Source organism: Lycorma delicatula, chromosome 7 (genome assembly GCF_047948215.1).
Source record: "Lycorma delicatula isolate Av1 chromosome 7, ASM4794821v1, whole genome shotgun sequence".
NCBI classification, from domain to species: Eukaryota; Metazoa; Arthropoda; class Insecta; order Hemiptera; family Fulgoridae; genus Lycorma; species Lycorma delicatula.
This window is the reverse complement of record NC_134461.1, coordinates 6,741,356-6,765,637: the sequence shown is the minus strand read 5'-3', so window position 1 is coordinate 6,765,637 and position 24,282 is coordinate 6,741,356. Positions and strand designations below refer to the sequence as shown.

At 32.2% G+C, this 24,282-nt stretch overlaps 1 protein-coding gene across 1 annotated transcript in view; it reads right to left on the bottom strand.

The window, feature by feature from the left end:
* The window catches only part of bnl (fibroblast growth factor branchless), a 287,180-nt gene extending 263,605 nt beyond the window's left edge, over window positions 1–23,575 (bottom strand). The window contains exon 1 of the mRNA XM_075371810.1: window positions 23,057–23,575. Within this exon, the coding sequence (XP_075227925.1) occupies window positions 23,057–23,330 (274 nt within the window). The 5' untranslated portion in view covers window positions 23,331–23,575. The remainder of the gene's footprint in view (window positions 1–23,056) is intronic.
* Window positions 23,576–24,282: the final 707 nt, after the last annotated feature.

Genomic DNA, 24,282 nt, shown 5'->3' with positions numbered 1-24,282 from the left:
CATTAAGAAAAATGTTTATCATTAAGAAGATCATAATATCGTAAAATGTTTTCATTAAGAAGAGGTGAAAGCCCCTCTAACGTTCAATTATATAAAATAGTTTACAAAGTAGAATCGGAATGTGCAGTAAGTGCATGTTTAAAAAGGAAACATCGGAATAGCTGTTAAAGATTGTTTGTTTGGGCGGGTGCATTTCGCTGATAGTCGTGAGCGGCAGGTGAAGTTTATTAGCGGCCGTGCGTATGCGTGCGTACGGGAGACAATTTATTACGAGATAGAAACAGTAAAATATACGTTACGTAAGTTATAACGCGTATTTACGTCTGAAGTCTTATTTATTATGTCGCAATTCGAATAATAAAGTGTGAAATACAAATTTAAAAAATATATAAGCTCGTAAAATAAGGACAATTTAAGGGTAAACCGTAATAATGGTAATTTTTTCAGTTATATTTTTTTTTTTAAATTCACATTACATTACATTTTTGACACGATTTACGTGATACATGCTACGTGCAAATCTATAAAATGTACGTACTTTTTAAAAGACCCGACTTTAATAGACATCCTAATATATAATACGTTGTACGTATAATATATGACATCGTAATAAAGTGTACCGCTAATACGAGTACGATGAGCAAAGAGTCGATGACCTCGTATACACCTATCTCGGCCGAATGCAGTCAAATTCAGAGCTCAAAGAAAATCGCTGTATGTGTTCAGTAACCCTGTCTGTCTGCCTGCATCAGAAAGACCGTAAAACTAACAAAGTGTAGACTTTTATGTAGTTCTTCGTACGTATTTTTGCAATAATTTTTGACAAGACAGTTATTACAGCAGACAAAAACGACAAAAATGACCGAAATAATCAAAATAAATAATAGTTTTGTTTTTCGTTTAAAAGAGAAAAGAAAACGTTTACGTCGAACTAAAAGTCTAGACGGTAATCTTAAATCTACTAGATATTGCTCCATATATCTTTCTTTTACCGTCGTATTGCTAATTTAATCTCTTTTCATTACGAAACTATTTTTGTACCGTTATTATCTTTACACTTTTACCCTCTTAACAAAGAAAAATTTTAGTTTTAATACTGAAAAATTAAAAAAAAAAACGCTTATTTTTTAGAGCTTTGACTGATAGCACTCTTAGACGTCCGGAAAAAAGTAAACGGTAAGAGATGTATTTATTTATTTATTCTTTTTCAGTTTTTGTTTCATAATTTTTGTAAGTTTTTACAATTAAAAATTTTTCTGTATATCTAATCTTATCGATAGGTTTGCAATCGAAAGATTATTTAAGTGTAATTTTTTTTTAACCGATTATTAAATTCTTGAGATTTATCTTGGGGTTTAAATTATAATTATTATATAGCATGTACGTTTAAAAAAAAAAAATAATAAATCGGAATAAAATAATGTAAATGTTTATAAAAATGTATATAAATAATAAATTATTTAAAATAAATAAGAGAACATAACAAAATTAAAGAAAAGAATATTTTTTTGTTGTTTTCATTTTCTTTGTTTGATTTTTTTTTAGTGAAAATAATAATTTTTTAGTAGATCATTGAAATAAATACAAACAAATTAAATAAAATGATAATCCTAAACCTACTATTTTACGATAGTTTGTATCATTACAGAAAAATGTAGTTTGTTCCACAATATACATTCATGTAGTAACTTTTATCGAGTGTATAATTATTAAAAAAATCTGTGTTTTGTTAATAAAAAATTTATTTATTTATTCTTTTTCTCTTCATCGATTGGATTTAGTATACTTAATTTTATGCGTTTATTTTTTAATCGTATGTCAAAACGTAAATTAAAAAAAAAGATAAAAAATGAAGAAGTTGAGTTTTTTAAAACTGGATTTAATTCTTTTTTATTCTTATAAAATCGCACAGTTTATATATAATAAAAAAAAATAAATATTTTTCAACATACGCGATAAATGTTTATTTTTGTTTAAGACAACACCCATTAACGCGCTCTTCAAAATTACACATATTTATAATCGCTTAAATCCGATGATGTTTATGTATAACTAGAATGGTCGGTTGGTTTTAAATAAATCTGAATGATAAATAACAATTTTTTTTTTCATCTGAAAATGTCTCGGCGGCCGTCTCAGAAGGTTCATCGCTAACAAATTAAATTAAAAAATTATCTTTTTGTAAATCCCCTATTTTTCATTCCGTTTCTTGTATTTTATCGAATATTTATTTATTTAAGTCCAATTACAGCCGCATTATATAAATATATAATTCGATAGACTAGATGAATTATTTTATCCTGTGTAAAATCCCATTCAAACTAAGAATCTTCCGGATAAAATGCTCTGTTACTGAGATTATCATGCGCATTAAACGGTTATATTTGGTTTACTTTTAAAGAAAAAGGTAATTCATAAGTAAAATTTAAAAAGTTTGGAATTCGAAGTAGGCTCAATTGAAACAAATTTAATAACTTTTTTTTAATTTCAGAATATCCAATCGCCATTAAAATCGACTCGTACTGACAATTCAACTACATTGTAAGTAAATATCTATAAAATAAAAAAAATGGCTAGTGATAACATCAACCGACGTATTGTGAAAATAACAGCGTTAGACACTGCGCGTTGAAAATTACTAAACTCGATATATCGACTTTTATCTCTGGAAAGTACTGAAGAATCGGGAAATGCCTTGCGGTTTTGATTTCGAGGAAGGGAAATTCTGGATCTTCACCTCCCCGTGGTAGAAAGGAGGCCGCGATTAGACGTACTGCTTACGGTAGTACGTGTAAACGGCTACCGAAGGCTGGGCCTCCAGCATCTGCCGGGATAAGGACATCCACAAATGCCAACAGCCTCTACGAAGGGTGGAGGAACAGTAGAGGGCAGGGCACCATCTCGCCCTTGGAATCGGAAACCGTTCCTAAAGGCGGATGAAAGGTTCGACGGTAAAGCGTGCGGAAGGCAAGGGGGAACCGTCGGATATTCCCGCTGGATTATACTCTTAAGTTTGGGAGTTCCTGAGAAGAAATTGTCCGCAGTAATATGCCCGCAATCGGATCTCCGGATGGGCACTATCAAGAACGGGAGAAATTATAGAGAAATGAAGGATGACGCTCAGGACGAAGAGAAGTGGAGAGCATCCAATTGAAACCTGTCATAGATTTGCAAGAGAGAGAGAGAGCGAGAGAGAGAGAGAGAGAGAGAGAGAGATCGACTTTGAACTATTACTGACTCACTTGTGTAATCACAACTAATCTTAAGGTTCAAATATATATTATATATATATATATATATATATATGTATGTGTGTGTGTGTGTGTGTGTGTGTGTGTGTGTGTGTGTGTGTGTGTCAGTTATATATATCGTTTTTGTTTACGTTCCTCATGTAATTATTTAATTACTTCATAATCCTATTTTTAAAAACTTCTCTAATGCTTTGTGCAGTTTTTTCTCACAAAAGAATAGTTAAACAGAAACTATTAGACGTAGTCGGTCCGATACAAAAAAATCACGATTCGAGTACGCATATGCGTGTGTATCTGTGTGTTTATGCTTGTACGCGTTTCTTTACTAGACAGTAAACGACTAAGTAAGCGGTAATAGAAGTAAGCGTACGTGATTATTTATACTTTTAACGTTAGCAAGTTACACTAATAATATAGTAAGGATATATCTACAACGTTGCAGTGCAACGCATTTTTATTATTAGAATTAATAATAACGATAATAATAATACTAATAAACGAGAATACTAATAGTAAACGTAGCGGTTACAAGTTAATCGCGACTTGTTTCGAAACGGGTAATAATATACACAGACTTCGTTTTTTTGCTGTTATAACATACTTAACTGAAAATCTGGTCTGGTTTTATATCATTTCTCCTTTTTCTTAAGTATATATTCGGTTCGTGTGCGTGTGTAAAATAAAGACGGCAAAAATAACATACGTAAAAATTCAACGAAACAATTTTAAATCCAAAGAGAATATCTTCTACGATACGTAACCTAAAATGCGAAAGAATTCGACTAACGACAAGAAAACGGTTTCTACTAAGAACATAATATTGAACTGAGTTCGAGCGCTTTTGATTTAAACGCTAATAAAAGTTATTACGAAAAGTAATAAAAGTACAAACTGCCTCTCCTGTTAATTTTTTTAATCGTGCCGAACGTTAATCCAGTTTTTTTTTTCTTTTAATTACGAGTCGGTTCGAGAAGATCGAATAATTATACCAGAAATTCATCCGTTAAATTATTACTAAATTAACCATTCTATTTATATAAGTTTCATATTTACACCGGAGTAGCGATGGTAAAAGTAGAAAATGAAAAAAAGGTGAAATTTGTCACAGACAGGAAAGAACATTAGACTATTTTCCTTCTTTTTTTTTTACCGATTACTTTTTAAACTGTTGCGTTTCAACTCGTATGTAAAAACAGTACAGAAAATTAAAGATAAAATTTAAAGTAAAATAATTATCCGAGGAGAAAACAAAACAAAATGCCGGCAAAGATCGCCGCCCTTTTTTCCCGACAATTAAACCGGTCGGAAGATATCAAACACACGTAGCCGTAGCTAAAATGATGGAGCCCCCATCCCGTTATGAGAGTTTGAATAAGACCGAACACCGTCACAAAATATCTAGCTACCTAAGGGGGTATTAAATTATTTCAAAAAACCTACCCTTTGAAATACGGGCCCCGTGAAACCGAATGCTCCTGACCCCTCGATCGATCGCGACCAAAATTAAACGGCTACAATGTACAGAATTCATCACCAAATTTCAACCAAATGTGTCCATTCTATCTGGAGATATCAAACAAAATACAGACTGGCATGCATATATAAGTACACTCGTAGATTTTTACATCCTTCCGAATGTTTTTAACGCTAAATTTGTGTTTTTACTTCGTTGTACGAAGTAAAGTAAGTATTGCGATCGGGAAATATTTCGGTTTTCAAATTTCAGCCGAAATAGCCATTTTACCATCCCTGAATCCATTTTGACTAGTTTTGGCTTGACGTATGTATGTACGTATCTCGCGTAACTCAAAAACGTTTAGCCGTAGAATGTTGAAATTTTGGATTTAGGACTGTTATAAGAAAAAGTTGTGCACCTCCTCTTTTGATTGCAATCGACTGAACCAAAAGGGTCCAAAAAAAGCCAAAATCCAAACATTGTTTGGATTTTGGGCTTTTTCTTAACTGTAGTAATACGCCCTCATCGACAGGTTTTCAACGATATATCACAGTGGTACTTATTTTCATCGGTTCTAGTGTTATAGCCAGATAAAATTTTAATTAATGAAATATTTGGGTCTTACCGGAAGGTACATCGGTTCGAATCAGACTTCATTTCCTTTTTTTTTATTTAATTTAAGTTTATTGATTTATTAATAATTATTAACCTCTCATTGTAAAAAAATTACGATGTTTAATAATTCAATAAAAAAAAAAAGAAAAAAATATTAGATGATAATAAAATTTTATGTAGTATTAAAAAATATGTAATGTAATTTAATAGATGTAAAGGAAGTCAAGTGTTGCCTACATCAGATTTTTTTTAATAAAGATAACTGGAATCCCTCATAATCCGTTTCTTAATTATAAATTAGATTTGTCACCGCTACAGTCTATTTTTTTTATTTTTTTTTATTTTTATAATAACGATTTTCTACAACAATTCGTATTCGGAAAAGATTTTCTTTGAATCGTAAAAAATAAGATCAACTAATCATTAATACCGCCTGGCATGAATAATACTTTTGAGCGATTAAACTTAAATAAACAACGTTTATTTGTACGGGAAGAAAGAAACCGGCTTCTAGTATCATCACCCCGTTAACTCCTGTAATACACTTTAACGTCGGGTAGAAGTCGATAGTATCATCCGATAGTTAGAACCGGTTTTTGATCCGATAACCATAAATATAGTATATCAATAGACTGCGAAATTTAACAAACAAAACCGAAAAATAAATGCGTGTAGAACTTGCTTTTGAATGACTAAGAAATTATTTTCCGTTACTTTTTAATTCCTTCAGTTTTTTCTTCGACGAAAAAACATATTACTAAAAAAAATTAATCTAAGAACTGATAATTCATGTTTTTTTTTTTTAACTAGCATAGTTATAAAATGTCATTTTACGCAAAAACGTAATCGTACAGGTTTCGTTGATATACATGATTTGTCGATAACATTAATATTTTTTTTTTTTTTAAATAAAACTTCAATAGTTATAACAATTCAATGAAAAAGAATCCGTTTGTGTCAAACAGTAAAACAAATAAATATAAAAAAGTAATCACGGTTTCTAATATCGCACCACAAAAATTCCTTAACAGAAATAATCATCGGAAAATATTTATAATTTTCTTTTATTAAAAAAAAATGTTCCGATAACAGAAAATTCTTTGACGGCAGACAAAATTTACCAAATTATTTAAAAATATCTTCCTACGTGAAAATTAATTATTTCTATTTTTAAAGAAGATGAGATAAAATATCATTATTCTGATTCAACTGGAGTATGATTTTTATATATCGGAATTCATTAACCTAGAAATTGTTAGATGAATTTATAAGAATTCTACTCAGAAATAAGACTCGCTCGTATACATTTTTACTGAAATTAATTAACAGCTTCGATTACGTATTATTATTTAATTAGAGATCTCTGTCGTTCTTTAACCACGGTACAATATGAAAAATGGTAAGGAGACGGTCGAGACAAACTTCCAAACCGGTAGATTAAAACGATTCATTAACTTGTCTCTACATCAGTGATGTTATTTGAAGTAAACGTCACTGACCTAAGATAAGCGAAGGTCATAGTAAACAACTTTGAGACATACGCGTCAATATTCTTTTACTTATTTTTTTACAAAAATCATTATACATATGGAATAACTGAAGGTTTTGCGTAGATTCAAACAGAATGGAAAAAAATATTTAAAAAGTTTTTGAAGTTTATAAGTATCATAGACGATCGAGGTACAAGTTGATGTAATCGTCTAAATTTTTTATATCGTGTAACACGAATGACATCGACCAGTTTATTCATAAGCGGCGCTAAGAATCACATTTTATTTTGCTACATCCCCGAGCCGGACATCCAATTAAGTATACTCGGCTCGGGGACGTCTCCTTGCGGCTCCCCATTTACCGGTAATCAACCCGGCACAGCAGGTCAGCCCCCCCCCGGTTCCGTATCTTTTAATCGCTTGCCTCTAACCTCCGACGGAAGAAACCAGGCCCGGCTATGCCGTTCCCAGCCCCTCCACCGGAGACCGGGTCTCGGTCTTTTCTTTTGCCAGCTTCAAACCGACGGCGCAGGAGCCGAAGCGTATCCGGGAACCCACACCGCCGGCCGGGTCTCGGTCTTTTCATTAATCCACACGTAACGGACTCCAGGAGTCCCCGCTCAATCACGGGAACCCACACACCAGGGCATGTGAGTCCTCAGGAACGGAGCCGTCCGCCCTGCCCTGCTATAAACTAAAACCCTCAGTATCCCAGTCGTCTTGCATCGTCTTCTTTTATTCTGAGGACTGCTCTTGTAAATATTGCAAAATTATGCCGGTTCCCGGACATAGCCTAGAGCCACTCCGAGAGCTGCTCGGGTCGGGTACGCATCAGTGCTGCATTTATACGATGTTTCTCACATCGCCTGCACACGAAAATAGTGTGTTCGGCATCGTAAACCGCATCGCAATAACAGCAGACGGGTGACTCTCTCCTGCCAAACCTATGCAGGTATTATTCAAACGCACCACGTCCCGACACGAGTTGCGTTGTGTGGTAATCTAATTCGCCATGACAGCGATGTAGCCAAGCATCCAGGTCCGGGATAATTCTTCTGGTCCATGCGGCTACTGCTGAACCCGCCCACGCCACCTTCCATTGCTCCCGTATTATAGAATTTGCCTCATCTTTGGCTACACCGAACGCCCTTAGTTTTCGCCCTTTCATCTAAAAAGAATTATAGAAATTCTTTTTCTATATTTTGCTGAGATCTATATTTTGTCTTCAAAGAGCCATCGCAGACCGGTTTCGCAAGGTAGGATGTTGTAAACGGCAATAGTATACGAAATGCACTTGTTTTTAGTGCAGAAAATTCATCGTCCACGCCTGCCTAAAATTCAAAGACTGATTTATTACTAAACTGTCTTTTGATTTCGCCACTCGCCGTGAAGTCTATGAAGATTTCTTCTTCGGCAGTTGAGAGCCTTGGGAATATTTTAAAATGTATGCCTAATCCGCTCGAAACTTGCTACCAAGTTGTCGTCAACAAGAAAATAGTTTTTAAAATTCTTGCCGGCACGGTTAAATGATTTTCAGCGTTACAAAAACAACTTTCACATGTTGTTCTTCAGCCTTGTAATTTTTAACATATTCATCCACATTTGCAAACGTTTCTAAATTTTCTGCTTTAAATTGCTGCTCCACAATTCCAATTTTTTTACAAAAAAGCGCCTTCACGATAGATTCGACAGCGATAGAAGAATCTACTCGGTTGAGACCGGCTGGAATCGAACGAGGTGCAGCGTTTAAACAGGTTGCCGCCCGCAGACATTCCAGAATGGTCGAGACAAATCGGAACTTCTCGCGAGCATGTCCGATATGGTGGACGTAAGACAGAGCAGTAGAGAGGCGTCGATTCTGGTTTTGTCAATGGAGCGGTCGGTGTTGCCAAATATCAATAAATTTACTTATTCTTGGTAATTTATAAAGTTTGTAATTAAGGTCGTAGTTTAGCTTTAGCGTCAAAATACTCAAAATACATTATTGTTGTATTGGAGGGGGCGGGCGATGAAAGTGATAATTGAAAATTGGATCGCTAATACTGAAAAGTTTAGAAACACTGCAGTACATCATTCCTGTAAAGATCTAGGTGAAGATTTTAATATATTATTATTCATATTTTTAAATATCTCATCAATGTATAACTCTTTTTTGCTAAAATACGGAAATTAAATAATTTAAGAAATAAAGTTTCTCGTTTGCCACTACTTAAATTAAGAAACATTAACGCACATGCGGTAGCAATTACTATATCTCCATTAGTATCACCTACAGCGCCACGATTTTAAAACAAAAATTATATTACAGTTCAATCGGTAATGAAAGTTAAGTAATACGGACGCAAAAATTAAAAATATAAAGATATAAATCGAAGACAAAAAGACGAATTAATATAGATCCTGTTATCGATCATTACAGTCAAACAAGTTAATGAAACGTACAACGAATAAGTTTTAATAAAGTTTTTCTGTAATTCACTTCAGTAAATCTCCATTCACTCGTTTATCCCAGCTATCTTTTATCAAATAATTTTTTATTAAGTCTGCTATTTTAGTACTTAACAGTATATAAAGAAATTCCAATTTTAATTTATATTCACAAAACTTTCGATTAAAATATTCTCTAGTATAATATCAACTATTGTTACAGATGATTACAGGTATCGCCTTGCCCCTGAAATTACATATCGAAATAAGTTATTTACATACAATATTACGTTGTTATTTCTGTACTGTATGCGGTACAGTAATTTACGTTCCGTCGAATCAGGGGTATCTTCTTGTTTTTTAATATTTTTTATCGATAATTTTTTTTTTTTAAAAGCAAGGTACTTGAGAGTGGACTCTCCTTGAGAAGGACCCAAAGAGGAACTTTGTGAATGCTGTGCACTTCCCGAACGATCGAACCGTAATTTAGTTCTACTAAACTAAGTCCTGATATGTACCGTTAACATTTTTAGTATGGAAAATTTTATTCAGCATAAAAAATTCATTTTTTATTTTAATACATAGAAATTAATTTGTGAATTTCATTTTATATTTGCTATTTTTAAAATGAACAAACAAAACGTGAGCGCGCATTTACACACACACACACACACACACACACACACACCCATATATATATATATATAAATTCAGTCAGCACATGCGACTCCTTCCAAATAACTTGGGCCCCGTTAGGAGTATTCCTGCTAGCCTATAAGGTGCTGGTACCAAAAGGACTTCAGCGGACGGACTAAAGAGAAATCACGCCGGGAGTACTAGGTTCAAAAGCTTAGTCTCCCACGGTCAGCACCGGTAAATAAATTTCACGCTGGTCAATACGGATAGGAACGCAAATTACCAAATCCGTTCATAAATAAAACTTAAAATTTATAACCGCGACTAAATAACGCCCAATAACTCACCCGATAATAGAAAGATACAGCAGCAGCTAGGGACATTGTCCAGGCTCCGCGATCTGTAGGGAGAAATATTAAAAATTCCCGCCGTTCTTGCGTTCCGTTCTGTTCCGTTCCTATATATAAGGAATTTTATTTGATATTTTCAGAAAAAAGTTCAATACTTATCCGTTTAGAAGAAACATCAGTAATTTAATTATTTAAAATGCATATTTCTTTATTAATTGTTGTCTTTAATGAAAAGGCTAATTAAATATTTATCGTCGATTGAAAAATAATTTTTAAGTTACAATTTATTAACTTTTAAAACTAAAATAAATTTTTAATTACTTTATAAAACAACTTTAATTTTTATAAAACAACTTTAATTTCATACCTTACTTGAAAACGTTGCCGACATTTTTTCATCGGATTTCCACTTTGATCATAATGACATTTTTTAAATCGCTTTTTTTTATAAATCTTTATTTGTTTAAAAGGAATTTATTAGCAACTATCATACATCAAAATTAATGAAATCATTTCGGACATTATACGGATGCAAAAATTACAAATTTATCTATCGATTAATTAGTTTTCTATGAAAAACTGACACCTATTTAAAAAAAAAAACCACTTTCAGAAATTGGAATATATTACTACGGTCATGAGTGATTATTCAAATTTAAATATTATTTTTCAAACTTCTCTCTTTCTCTTTCTGTATATGTGTATGTGTGCGCGCGCGCGTTTGTGTTTGCTTAGTATGTACTGAACACTCATCTTTCTTTTTATCTATTATTATAGTATAATATACACGCTTTTTATCACTCCTGTATATAATTATAATAATAATAATATTTCATAACTGTACAACTCCTAACATAGGCAGATAATGTTATATAATCTATTTATTTAACGATGAGACTATATAATAAAATCTATATCGGTCTGCTTACCGAATAGATTAAATTTTCGTTACGTGTTTACACTTAATAATGAATAAATACGAAAGATAAAAATATAGTAAAAAAAAAATCGTATTAGGAACTAAAAATTTTCATTCTAATTCACAAGTTTTATTTTTTTTGTAGCCGTATCTATTATTCAGCTTCATTTTGTTTTTCATCCGACCTAACAAGTGACGAATTGTAAAATTCCTTTTTATTATTTATTTAACGATTCAAAACAAAGTAATTATCCAAAAAGAGAAAATAAAGACATTAAATTTACGATGAAATTTTTTCTTCGTCGTTAAGAGAGAAATTAATTTTTTTTTAATGACCGTAACGATACTAAAACGAAGGTAATGAAATGTAATTCGATATCGAAATATAAATACGTAAAGTTCCGTATCCGATGTTATTATAGACGAACTATCGCGACATAAAAATTACTTCCGAAATCAGGAGTCAGCCGTTCTCAAGATAACGAACGTCCTCTGACAGAAAAGTATAGAGTGAAGCGGTTACTCGTCGACTTCTTGCCGAAAGAGACCTCTATAAATGACAACTTCACGTAAACCACCGGCCGTATAGCGAACCGTTATAAAATTCTCTCGGTATTCGTTATTAAATATTTATTACGGCTGTGAAATAATCCGTCTTAAGAATAATATCGTTTCTTGTAGCTCCCTCAAAAAAATCAGGACGATCGTTTGTCATCTGTAACTATGAATCGTGTAGATTTATGTTTACACGGGTAGTCCGACCCGAATCAGCCGATTTCGAAGTCGAGAGTTCGAAGATTCAAAAAGTAGTAACTTTTATACGGATTTGAATATTAGATCGTGGAGTACCGGTGTCCTTCGGTGGTCGGGCTTGAATTAACCACACATCTCAGGGACGGTCGACCTTAGACCGTACAAGACTACATTTATATTCATACATATCCTCATTCATCCTATGAAGTATACGTTTCGGTGGTTACGGAGGCTAAACAGAAAGATAAAAGACCTACGTTTAGAAAATTAAAAACGTTAACTTATTCTTGCGTTTATATTTACGATTGTAATCGCTAAAAAATAGTAATTTATTCTTAGAAAAAAACATTATCCACCTCTTTTCGATTTTTTGTATAACTCAGTTTTATACTTCGATTTAAGACAAAGAAGCTTATTACGCGTTTTACGCTTCCGCTGCCGCTTTCAATAAATTACTAAACGATATAAAATTCTTCCTGTCGATTTATAGAATTAAAATATTTTATTTTACACAAACTCTATAGATGAATCGGTAAATGTCATCGTTAAAAAATTGAAATCGTATATTTTCTACATCCCGTTCGACGAGTAATTTTCATTAACGCTTCTAAATTATTAATTATTATACGGTTAAGTTTGTATTCAACATTTTTATCTATTTATCTTTACATTTTTCATTTTTATATTTTTAATAATTAATACGAACTTTAATCACATCTATTTCTTATTTTACAATTGATTTTGTATTTTGGGGTACGGTTCCGATAAAGTTTTTAATTTTTATCACGGTTTTCCTTGACCAATCCAGATATATTCTGAGGCCGGAATATTCTTCTTTATTTTATCTACGGTGTAGCATATCTACCCGTTCGCGTATATATATAAAATGTATCGTTATATACCGATGAGAAAAAATATTTTGTTTATCGATATGTAAAGGAAAAGAACGTACCGCGTTGAAGTGCCAGGTTACAGAAGGACTCTAAAACTTAGGCGGGAGTCAATGAAATACAATAATAAAATAGAAATTCGTCGTTGAATCTTTCTAGAGATAAACTCTACATAAAGACCTCCGTAAACATGATGAAACTTGAAATTAATAAAATACGCAAGTAATTGAGAAACCAGGATTTACTATGTTAAATAAACCGATGTTAAAAGATAATACCGAAAGGAGAAGAAGAAATTAGTAAACAGCGTCAAAACGGTGCAAAAGATAACGCTAATAATAGTGCCGATATCGTATAAAAACACTTCAAGTGACTTTCTTGTTACTCGTATTTATATTTCACAGATACCTATTTATCTACGATTACAACGAATTTTAGAGATAAATACGTAGCCTGAAATCAGTACTGCTCTACATGAACATGAACATCGCGATGCATTTTCATGTTGTTATAAGTGTCTACGAATGCGTCTACACTTACATCGACTACGCAGAAACGATCGGTAATTAATCTTTTTTAATAGAAGAGCATTTATTCTGACCTAATGTAAATTAATAACGCTGTATTAAGTATAAATCGATTTGAACTTTATTATTATAAAGATTAATAATTGTAACGGCCGTTATCACTTCTCATAAGTGAAGTAACGACACTATTAATAATAATTCTGTTAAATGAAAACGAAACGCCCCTTTTAACTCCTTTAATCTGTTAGTTCTTATATGGAAATCATACTATCGGTTTCTATTTTAATCGATTATAATAAAAAAAAATGAACGGTAGCGATTTTTTTAAGTTTTCCATGCAAATGAAGGTTACCTTTAAAATTAACCGGTACGAAAAGATGGAAAAAAATTATTACCTTATTATACGCGACTTATTCATCGGTAATTTATTCATTTATTCGCTCGATTAATCAAAATAAATATATATATTTTTTTAAATAAGAAAAAAAATATGTAAAAATTATTCCTTCCCTCTCTCTAGCCCAAAAAAATGAAGATTCCTAATCGAAAGTTTTTTTGTTTTGTTTAAACCTCCGGGACCACCGTTAGGTACTGATTCAGAGGATGAGATGAATGATTTGCAGCGTGTGTGAAAATGTCATGCCTGACCGGGATTCGAACCCGGGGGACCTCCGGATGAAAGGCCGAGACGCTAATACTTGCGTCACGGAAGCCGGCCCTAACCGAATGTTAACAAATTTAAAAATATCACGATTAAAATGTCGGTATTTTTTATTTATCGGATGCAGGGAAAGTACGACAGAAATTATTTTTTTTTTACATCCCGATAAACTTTTCGCCGAGCAATAATCGTGATTTTAGTCGCCTGTACAATTTTTTGTTTTTTTTTTTATTTTTACCTCCTTGTATGAGGTAAGGAAGTATTGTGATAGCAAAAAAAATACGGTTTTCAGATTTCAGCGAAAATAACCATTTTGACCACCGCTGAATCCATTTTAACTAGTTTCGGCGTGACGTATGTGCGTACATATGTATCTCGCATAACCGAAAAACGATTAGCCGTAATATGTTGAAATTTTGGACTTAGAATTGTTGTAACATCTAGTTGTGCATCTCCCCTTATGATTGCAATCGACTAAACGAAAAATGCCCAAAATCACAAAACATTTGGATTTTGAACTTTTTCTTAACTGTAATATAAGCTCTCATTGAGAGGTTTACAACGATATATCGTAAGTCATACTTATATTCATCGGTTCCAGAGTTATAGCCAATTGAAATTTTAATTAATGAAATATTTAGATCTCATAACGGAAGGCTCATCGGTTCGAATCAGACTTCATTTCCTTTTTATTATTATTTTTTTTCTTTAATTATTTTTTTTATCTTTTTTTTAAATTTAAATATATCGATTGATTTATTAATAATTATTAACCCGTGATTGTAAAGAAATCATTACAATAAATAATTATTCAATAGTAACAATAAAAAAATGTATATATATGTATATGAAGAAAAATTAGAACTTATTAGTGAAATAAAAAATTTTATGTACTTTTAAAAATGTGTATATGTAATTTAATAGGCATTACATATGTGTATATGTAATAGATTTGGTGAAACCTCTGATTATTTAACATTAGTTGAAAATTATAATTTAGAATCGTATTATTTTTGAATTTTCTACATCAATTTGTTTAATTTTATTTACATTAAAGTTAACTACAGAGTGACTGAAAAATAGACGCTCACAAGAACAACATATACACTGAGGCGTACATTCCCGATCTTTAATAAATTGAAAAAAATTCTAGTTCATTACTCCGACTTAGAGAGAATATTGTCCAACAATATCAAAGTCGGAGTTGACCATTTCATTTATTTGTTTTTTGTTGCCGATCATTAATTCGCTCTTTGGTTTGATATAATTTTCCTAAACTTAATTTGTGTCCACGTTCTCTAGTTTTAAAATTTTCTCTCTCTTTATATTCATCACCCTCTCTTAATCTTTTTATTCTTTCCCCGGTCTTAACGGGTTTTTCGTCTATCATCTTCTCTTAATTTTTTTATTCTTCCCTTGTTGTTAAAATTTTCTTCCTCTTCATATTCATCTTCTTGTCGTTTTTTAAAAAATATATTTCCTCATGTTATCTTTCCTTTTCCTGTACGATTGTTTCTTTTTCATTTTTGATTATTCAGCAAATAATACAATAATAAAACTGAATCTTTTACACCGTAAGGTCGAAATTAACAAGGAGTTCGCTAAACGGAATAGCTTAATTATTATTAACTTTTATTTATACGATACACCAGAAATCTGAAACATTTGTTAAATCAGCAACTCACGAAGGTACGAATAATACTGACTGGGACTTTTACTCTATCCTAATATTTCATGTAAGATTGTTGAATCGATAATTGTATAAATATCTGATGTTTGTAAAAACTAATATTTCAGCGATTGTGTAACTGTCCACTTTATTAAAGTATTGGAGGATCGTATCTCACTTTCAAATAAAATAAGTTTAAATGAAGTGCAGCAAAAAATGTGTTTGTGTTATTTAATAGGCGTACAAAGAAGATGTGGTGTCCACATCAGATTTTTTTTTCTTTTGTTTCTGGGAACGGTTCAAAATGTTTTTCGGTGAAGATTTCAACAAAATAATAATAATTTTATTATCGTCCTTTACAAACTACAAATCTCTTACAAAATCACGTCGTAAATAAAACATACACAGCTGTATGAAAATATACGTATATAATAGGATAAATATATAAAATATATTAGTACTGTTACATTAATAACGATAAATGAAAACTACCTAACAAATCGTCGATATATTACAATTTTTAGATGGTAAAATAATGAGAACAAGGTACTCCCGAGGAAATCCTATAAGAGAGTTACTAACTTTATAATTTAACCGAGGTGAAAATCCGAATTATTTAATAATTAAATCGTTTACTGGACGCTATTATGTGAATACGCAACTTTTCAAAATGGAAATAAGAGTGGTGTAGAACGATTCACGGTGTGCTGTATGATGATTTGGACTTTCGAATATGTATTTAATTACTTTAATTATTTTAATGTACTTGACCTTATTTTACGTATAATACACGCAGTTTTTCGATAAATTAGCTTATTTTTGAAAAGAAGCTTTCGATATAATCACCTTCGAGGCGTCGTTTCTTTAATGCCGATTTAAATTTTGTAATTATTTTTAGTCGCTGAAAATTAGATGCGGTAAAAAAATAAAATCTAGCGGTAAATCTCTTCGTTTGGTTTGGGCGGTTTGATATCGTACGTTCGCATGTTATAAACAAAGCGAGGTGGTTTTGTTGTCGTCGACCGCTTTTTAAATGAAATGTTACTAGAGTCTGTACAAGAATCTTTTTTTCTGTTTTAGCCTCCGGAACCACCGTAGGGTGTTACAAACTCTGCAAGGCTACATTTCTTTTACATTCGTGTTATCATTCTCATTCATGCTCTGATATAATACCTTAATTTGGTTCCGAAGGCTAAAACAGAAAAAGAAAGGAATAAATATCCACAGTCTAGTATTCAATTTGTATAAAAGCAACTGCCTTTACAAGGATTCGAACCTTACAACTCTCGACTTCGGTAATCGGCTGATTTTGCGTTGAGGAGTTTAACCGTTTGACTAACCCGGTGGGTTTATTATGGGAATATATATATATATATCTCAGTATGTTTGTATTTTTTAGTACGAAAACTATCAAATATCATATTCAATATGATATTTGATTTTTACAGCGTAACTGTCATTACGCTGTAACACGCCAAGCACTAGTGATGATGGCAAAATAAATTAAAAAAAAAATTAAATCGTTTATGATAAGGTAATTTTTGGTTTTGAAATAATCTTTTATAAGTTATGCGGTAAACAATTAAAAACAAGATTATCAGAGGAACTTCTTCTTATCCCGTCTCCGTGGCAAAGTGATAACGGTGTTAGCCTTTCATCCCGAAGGATTCCGAATTCGAATTCCGGTCGAGAACGGCATATTTCGTATTCTACAACGTTTCCATTTTACAACTCCGTCCCGTAACCTTTAATATTATGTAGTAAATAAAAAAGGTCGGTAAAATAAATGTTTAATATTTATTTATTTTATTTATATTATAATAGGAAAACAGAAATAAAGCGGATCAAAGAAGTGAAAAACGACTTAAAATTAAAAACTTTATCCGAGAAAGATATTAAAAACAGACATCTTTAAAACCAAAATTATAAGGTTAGAGGGTTTCGTTTGAAGTTTAGAGGTGTACAATTAAAGACCGGGAAACAAAATGCGAAAATGAAACCGAAGAAGAAAAGACAACGTCCGGAGAGAATGAAGAGGTAACGAGAAGATAGAAAACAGCAAATAAGCTAATGAGATCGAAACGCGGTCTTGAAATGGAGAAAATCGAAAAGAAAAAATATATAATAGAATTATGGAATCGATCCGTTCGGTTAAAAGTTAGGCTAAAGTTTCGTGTACGCTTCCAATCGAGGTTTCTCCGTTTTTAAAGCCGGTTTAAAAAAGATACTTATCAGATAAATGTTTTTTCTTTAAAATTTTGATAAACCAAGCGAAGCGGATGTTAAAAAATTCAGTTTAAAACCTAATTATAGAAACGATTTGTAAAAATGTATGATTTGTTCATAAAGTTGTTTTCTGTTCGTAATTATATTAAGATAAATACAGACCTACTATCGATATAGTATTCTAGTAATAATACGCGCTTATTATTTATCCTACGGCTGTAGCAAAAATACTGGGAACGTACAATAATTATGGAGTCTAAAAGTAATTTTTTTTCCGGCATATGCAGCGATCGTTAGTCAGACGTACGAGTACAATATGAGAGCGTATCCTTGTGAGGGTCAAACGGCCGTTATAAGTTGGCCGAGGACATTTCATTATTTCTTCCTAGGCTTTGTATAAAATTTTATAGGTCATACTAACTTTTTGCCGATTACAATACTTTTATTAATACAAATATTAATTTAAACTTTTAATTCGTAAGAGATTGTAATTTAAGTGGATATATTAAATAAAAGCGACGAAGTACGTTATGTTACATGTTAAGAACGCTAATCGATTAAAAATTACCATTGGGAAACAAAAAAAAAAATTTTTAAATATCTTGCTTATAATTAAACACAATAAGAATTAAAAAAATACACTAAAACTTAACTGTTTTTATACAAATATTTGGTCTTCAATAATATAACATTTTAATAACAAAAAAAACACAATTTTAGTGTTTTCGGCTTCTACACCATCAACAGTAGAATATTAATAAATATGAAATTACAATTTTTGTTTTTTTCGTTGACAAAATTTTACGTCAATCTTTAAAAAATCTATATATATATATATATATATATATATATATATATATATATATATATGTATGTGTGTGTGTGTGTGTGTGTGTGTGTGTGTGTGTGTGTGTGTGTGTGTGTGTATCTATATATTTTTTTAATTTCGTAGGAGTTTGATAGTGACCGATATAACGATATAGCGTGGTTAAATTATTTTTTATACAGTTTTGCTAACGGTGGTGAAAGTCGAAAACGTAATATTTTTTATATTGTTGGTAAGGACCGGTTGATTTTTTTTTTTAATTCGTACCTTATTCAGATTAATTTCGTTATCGATAGATCTATTTATGTTACATTAAAAGAAAAAAGTTATAATAATTAATCCTTTAGCAAATCTCATGAAGTAAATGCGAATAATAGAAGTCAGTTGTAGAACTGTTAATAGAAAAAGGTGACATTGAAGAAGGTTATGTAGAATACGTGAGAGAGTAAGAGAGCAGACTACTAAAAACTTTGTTGAGAGGGGAGGAAACCGACGAACGCTTTCACTCGCTCGTTATTCCCTCTAACTCGCGAACGACGACTGCAACCGATCTCTTTCCCGTGCAAAAGTTCTACGTCGATTCGTAAAATTTAAACTTAGTTAAATAACTTAAATTTTGAAACGGAACGACGATAATTACGCCGTTGAAATTTAACGATATAGTTTTAAACGTGTACGTACACCGATGGATATTAAGCCCGTCGCCTGAGGTCGTCGGCCCCGTTTCAATGCCGCGCGCGCGTTTGCGTTCCCTTCGAGCGAGCGGTGACTCGTAGCGAGTTAGTGTAGTACACACAGCGACGTCGGGTGGTTTGTAATTGTAGCTGTTAGTCAAGTTAAGGACGGTGAACGTTTATGCGGATGTAGAGTAGAAGGTAGGGTGGATCGACAATTAAACGCATTTGCTCTTCTGCGTGCCCGATTTGAAGTTAGGTAGTCGTATCGTTAAACTTATACCGACGTTACAAATGTACGTATATATATATATATATATATATATATATAAACGTACTGTGCGTGTATCTATGCATAATCAATTACGGTGGAATTTGAACTTGAATGTGTTACAGTTTGAACTACCTTCCGTCTCGACCTCTCTTTCGTCACACCTCCCCCACCTCCTCCGAATAACTCTCGTTATCCCCATCGCTAACTATCGCGCTGACTTTCTTATCTCTCGACGTCAGGAGATGACTGTGTGCAACTTTTCTCGACCGCACATACGCAAACACACAAATAATATAACGATCACGTTTTGCGCGTTTAACATTTTACATCTGTATATCGATGTGAATGAACGAAGCGAAGTCGCGTTTAAAATTTAATAAATTGAAATAACCTATTTATTTATAATTAATTCATTCGTCGCAAAAATAAATCGATTACTTTTTTCGTTTTTGTTAGCGTAGATACAACGAACGATGTATCAAGCATATGTAGCGAGGTGGGCTCTCCGTCTAGAGAAAAATTATTTTAAAAACATTTTAACATAGATATAATTCAGCTCTGGCTCGCGGGTTTAAGCATGGGGGACGTATACTGTGATTCTGTTATTTAAATACAGAACGTTTTGCTCTTATGAAGCCTATTGTAAATTCTATCTTTTTTCTTTTTTACAATTTATATAATTAAATTATATATAATATACGTCAAAAAAATAATACAATCGATCAATTATAAATTGAACGTAAATTTACTTGGATATTGTTTTCTTTACTTCTTTTTGCAATAAAATTGTATACGAAATATTGACGACACAGAATCGTTTCAGACCCAAATGATTGAAATTATAAATTCAATTTTGAACATTATTCAGTTATATTATAAAAAAAAAAAAACTAAAATAAAATAAAGACTTACGTTTCGATAAAATAAAAAATACACTCCTATAATAATGAGATTACTAAAAATATTAAATTATCTAAAGTTAAGTAATTTAGTTTTAAAACTTAAAATTATTAACGGTATAGAAATCGAAGATTACAAGAAATTGTTAACAATTCAGGATTTTAATTACCTTAAATTACTCTAATTAATGAAAACAAACGAAAATTAGTCGCATTAATGTTAAATTTAAATAATTATTCGTAATTATTCGCACGTAATTCATTCAAAACATAATATAGAAATTGCGGTCTTGATAAATCTTTTCAAACCTAGCTAATTTTATCGGACAGAATAGTTAACTCGGCCGGAAGTAAATAAATATTTTCTTCTTCTAATATTTTTATTTCCATTTTTTAATATCAGATGTAAGATTTTAAATATTTTCATTAAAAATATCAGTGACGATTTTATATATATATATATATATATATATATATATATATATACATACATGACGAACGTATATTAGTAATTATATTAGTAATGTCTAACAGCGAATTTATTTAAAGTAAAATCATTGGAAATAAATGGCCTAGCCATTCCTAAGAATTATAAGTTTCCATGCCTGGCTTATTAATGCGAGTTAAGAATATAGCGGTTTCCTCCCCTTCACAGACTAAATTATACGGCCGAGAATCAACTCTCGCTAATCTTATCAAAATTAAGATGATATTCGGATGAACATCATCTTAGTTTCGGCTGGGCGTGAGAAATGTACAGATTTAAAAAAGAATTAATAATAGAAAATTCCAGAATTAAACGTTTTATGAATTTCTAAAAATAACAAAAAACAGTTTATTTAACGTCGGACTGAATTTAATCGGTTTTCGATTTAAAATATAAAACGATATAATTAAAAATATAATCGATTAATTTAAAATATATTAGTAAATTTTTATTTAAGAATAGTAATTAACAACGTACGGTTAATAAAACTTTCTAAAAGAAAATCAAAAACAGTTGTAACGGTAAATTACATAAATATGACAGATTTCGTGTTGTTTCACTGTAAATATCGAGCTCGCACCTAAATCTAATACTCCAGTTTAATTTAACATTACTTCACCCATCGCTATGCGCAGTGTGGATAGTCTACAAACACGTTGAGCGATACTAAACCAGTAGCGTAAATAACGATCGTCATTTTTTCTTTTTCTTAATTAATATATTTTTTCTCTAACACTTCAAATACACTCGACGAGATACAATCGTATGAAAAAATTTGGTTTAATCGTTAGTAAATGCTAAACACTTAAGAATAATTTCTTGAGATTTAATTTATAGATAAATTATGAAAATTTCTACGAATAAAGTGTTATTATTATAATATTTTTAAATTCAATTTTCTTCACTTTGAAACCGTTAACGGATGAAAAAAAATTGTGATTAACCTTATAACAGTTTAAAATATTACCCCCCCACTTTTCCCCCTCATTAAACAAGGACGTTTAGCAATAAAATAACACTTTCTATTTATTAACTGTAATGGAAACAAAATTATAACGATAAACCTTATTGACACCACGACCAAATATTATAAAAACAAAAAATAAACAGACTGAAAATTATTTATAAATAAAAAACCGTAAAATTAGTTTGCACAAATTTTTATTAAATATACAAATTTTTTAGGAAAGAAAGAAGAAGAGGAATTACACACTGTATTTTATATATAAACTATTTAATTACAATTAAATATTTAAAAAATAATGTAAAATATATTAATTAATTAAACATTTTAATAAAAGAAATATGCAACTCGGGTCATTTATATGAAATAATCCGAATGGTATATCGAATTACTATATATTTTTTAATAACCGGTTTTGATTTTGATTATTAACAAGAAGTATAAATTTATAAATGAATTTTAGAATATACATAAGAAGAATTACCTTAAAATCACCTTAAATTTTCATATATGCCGACTTTTAAAAACTTTTAAGGGAATAAAAATTTCTAATTGCAATTTTACTGTAAAATATTTCGTTGAAATACATCGAATAATAAATTTAAAAAAAGAAAAGAATTACCGATAGTATGCAGATATATGTCGTAATTTAATTTTATCTCTGTAAATGACGCTTTCTGTAAATTGTTCATACTTAACTTATTTATTAAAAATAATAAGCGACGGTGTTAATCAAAAATATAACCGAGACGCAGGACAATTCGGCTCGAAAGAAAATTATTGTTATAGTCAACGTATCGTAAAGAAAAAAGGGGCGTTCTATTGTCGCTTCGAAATCGGGAAGAAAATCTTTTACGCGTGTTTTTATACGCGACTTAGATTATATAAAATTTTCGTCTTAAAAAAATAATTATTTTTAGAATCGCCGATTTTACGGTCTCGAATAAGCATTCGACGTTTGTGGTAAACGATATAATTGGGTTTTTTCGTGTCGTTTTTTGAAAACGAAACCAAACTAATTAACGATAGAAAGTTATAGGAATAAAATCGTCTGTTACTCACTGTAATCCGATAACTGGTCGTTGGTTCCGTTGACTTGGCCGTCGGGCATCAGTTGAAGGTATCTGTTTTTAATGTACATCCGTATTTTGCGAGCCGTGCCGGTTATGTGCGACAGGTTGGCCGATCTCTCGCTGCGGGCCGACTGATCGTCGGCGGACGCCGACGCCCCTTGCAGGAGTAGCGGTCCGGGTACCATGGCTTCCGGCAGAGGGTTGCCGACGACAAGGAGGCCTATACTTGCCACCAGCAAGAGCCGTCGCGCCAATCCTCGCATCTCTTCAGGACATCTCCGGTCGGACCCCCTTTGGGGGGCTATTGCACTCGACGACGATGACCGACAACGTCACACACGTCCGTCCGATAGCACACACTCACTCACTCACTCACACGCGAACACGCGGGTGTGCTGACCGGCTACGAATGGCGAGATTCACACGCGTACTCGCACCGATACCGGTGAGAGATGTAAACGTCGCGATGTCGGTGAACAGACTGGCGGCTAGTGCCGCTCCGCTGTGCCGGCCGACACGACACACACGTACGTACCGTCATACAGACGCGCGCGCGCGCGTAAACACTAGTTTACTATAGCACACGAATGCAGAGCGCGACGCTTCTTCGGTCGACCGCTAGGCCGCGCTGCCACCTCGCGGATGACGTCACGATTGACGCTGTCTGATTTATCCGGGAATCGGTAACCCATTTCCTCGCATCACACATCACAATCGCGACAATCTGCACGTATTCAGGTGCAACTACATCCCCCCCTTCGTCGTGTCGACGAGACGCTCACCGCAGCGGAAGGACAGACGTCGGTCGGGGACGCCCTCACCACCCTACAGTAAATTCCAGTTTATTACGTGTATCTAACACCGTTCTGTGACGCGAAACACGTTCGCAAATACTATCGTTTTTATTACAACATTTGCAAATTTAACTGCGATATTGCATATAATTATGCTATTTCATAACAACTCATCAAAAAACGTACTAGGCGCCGTTAAATCACCTATATCGCATCGCCTGCAGTATTTTTTAAAACGTTTCAATTTTTTTTTTTTAATCGTAAAATAATAACTAATTTATCAAATCACTGTAAACCTTACAAATAATTTACGATGAAAATATATCGTTTTTGTATTTACGAATGTATAATACAAATGTTCATAACGTATCAAACTTATCTTTATGCTTACGAATATGCAACTTTCGCGATATTTAAAACA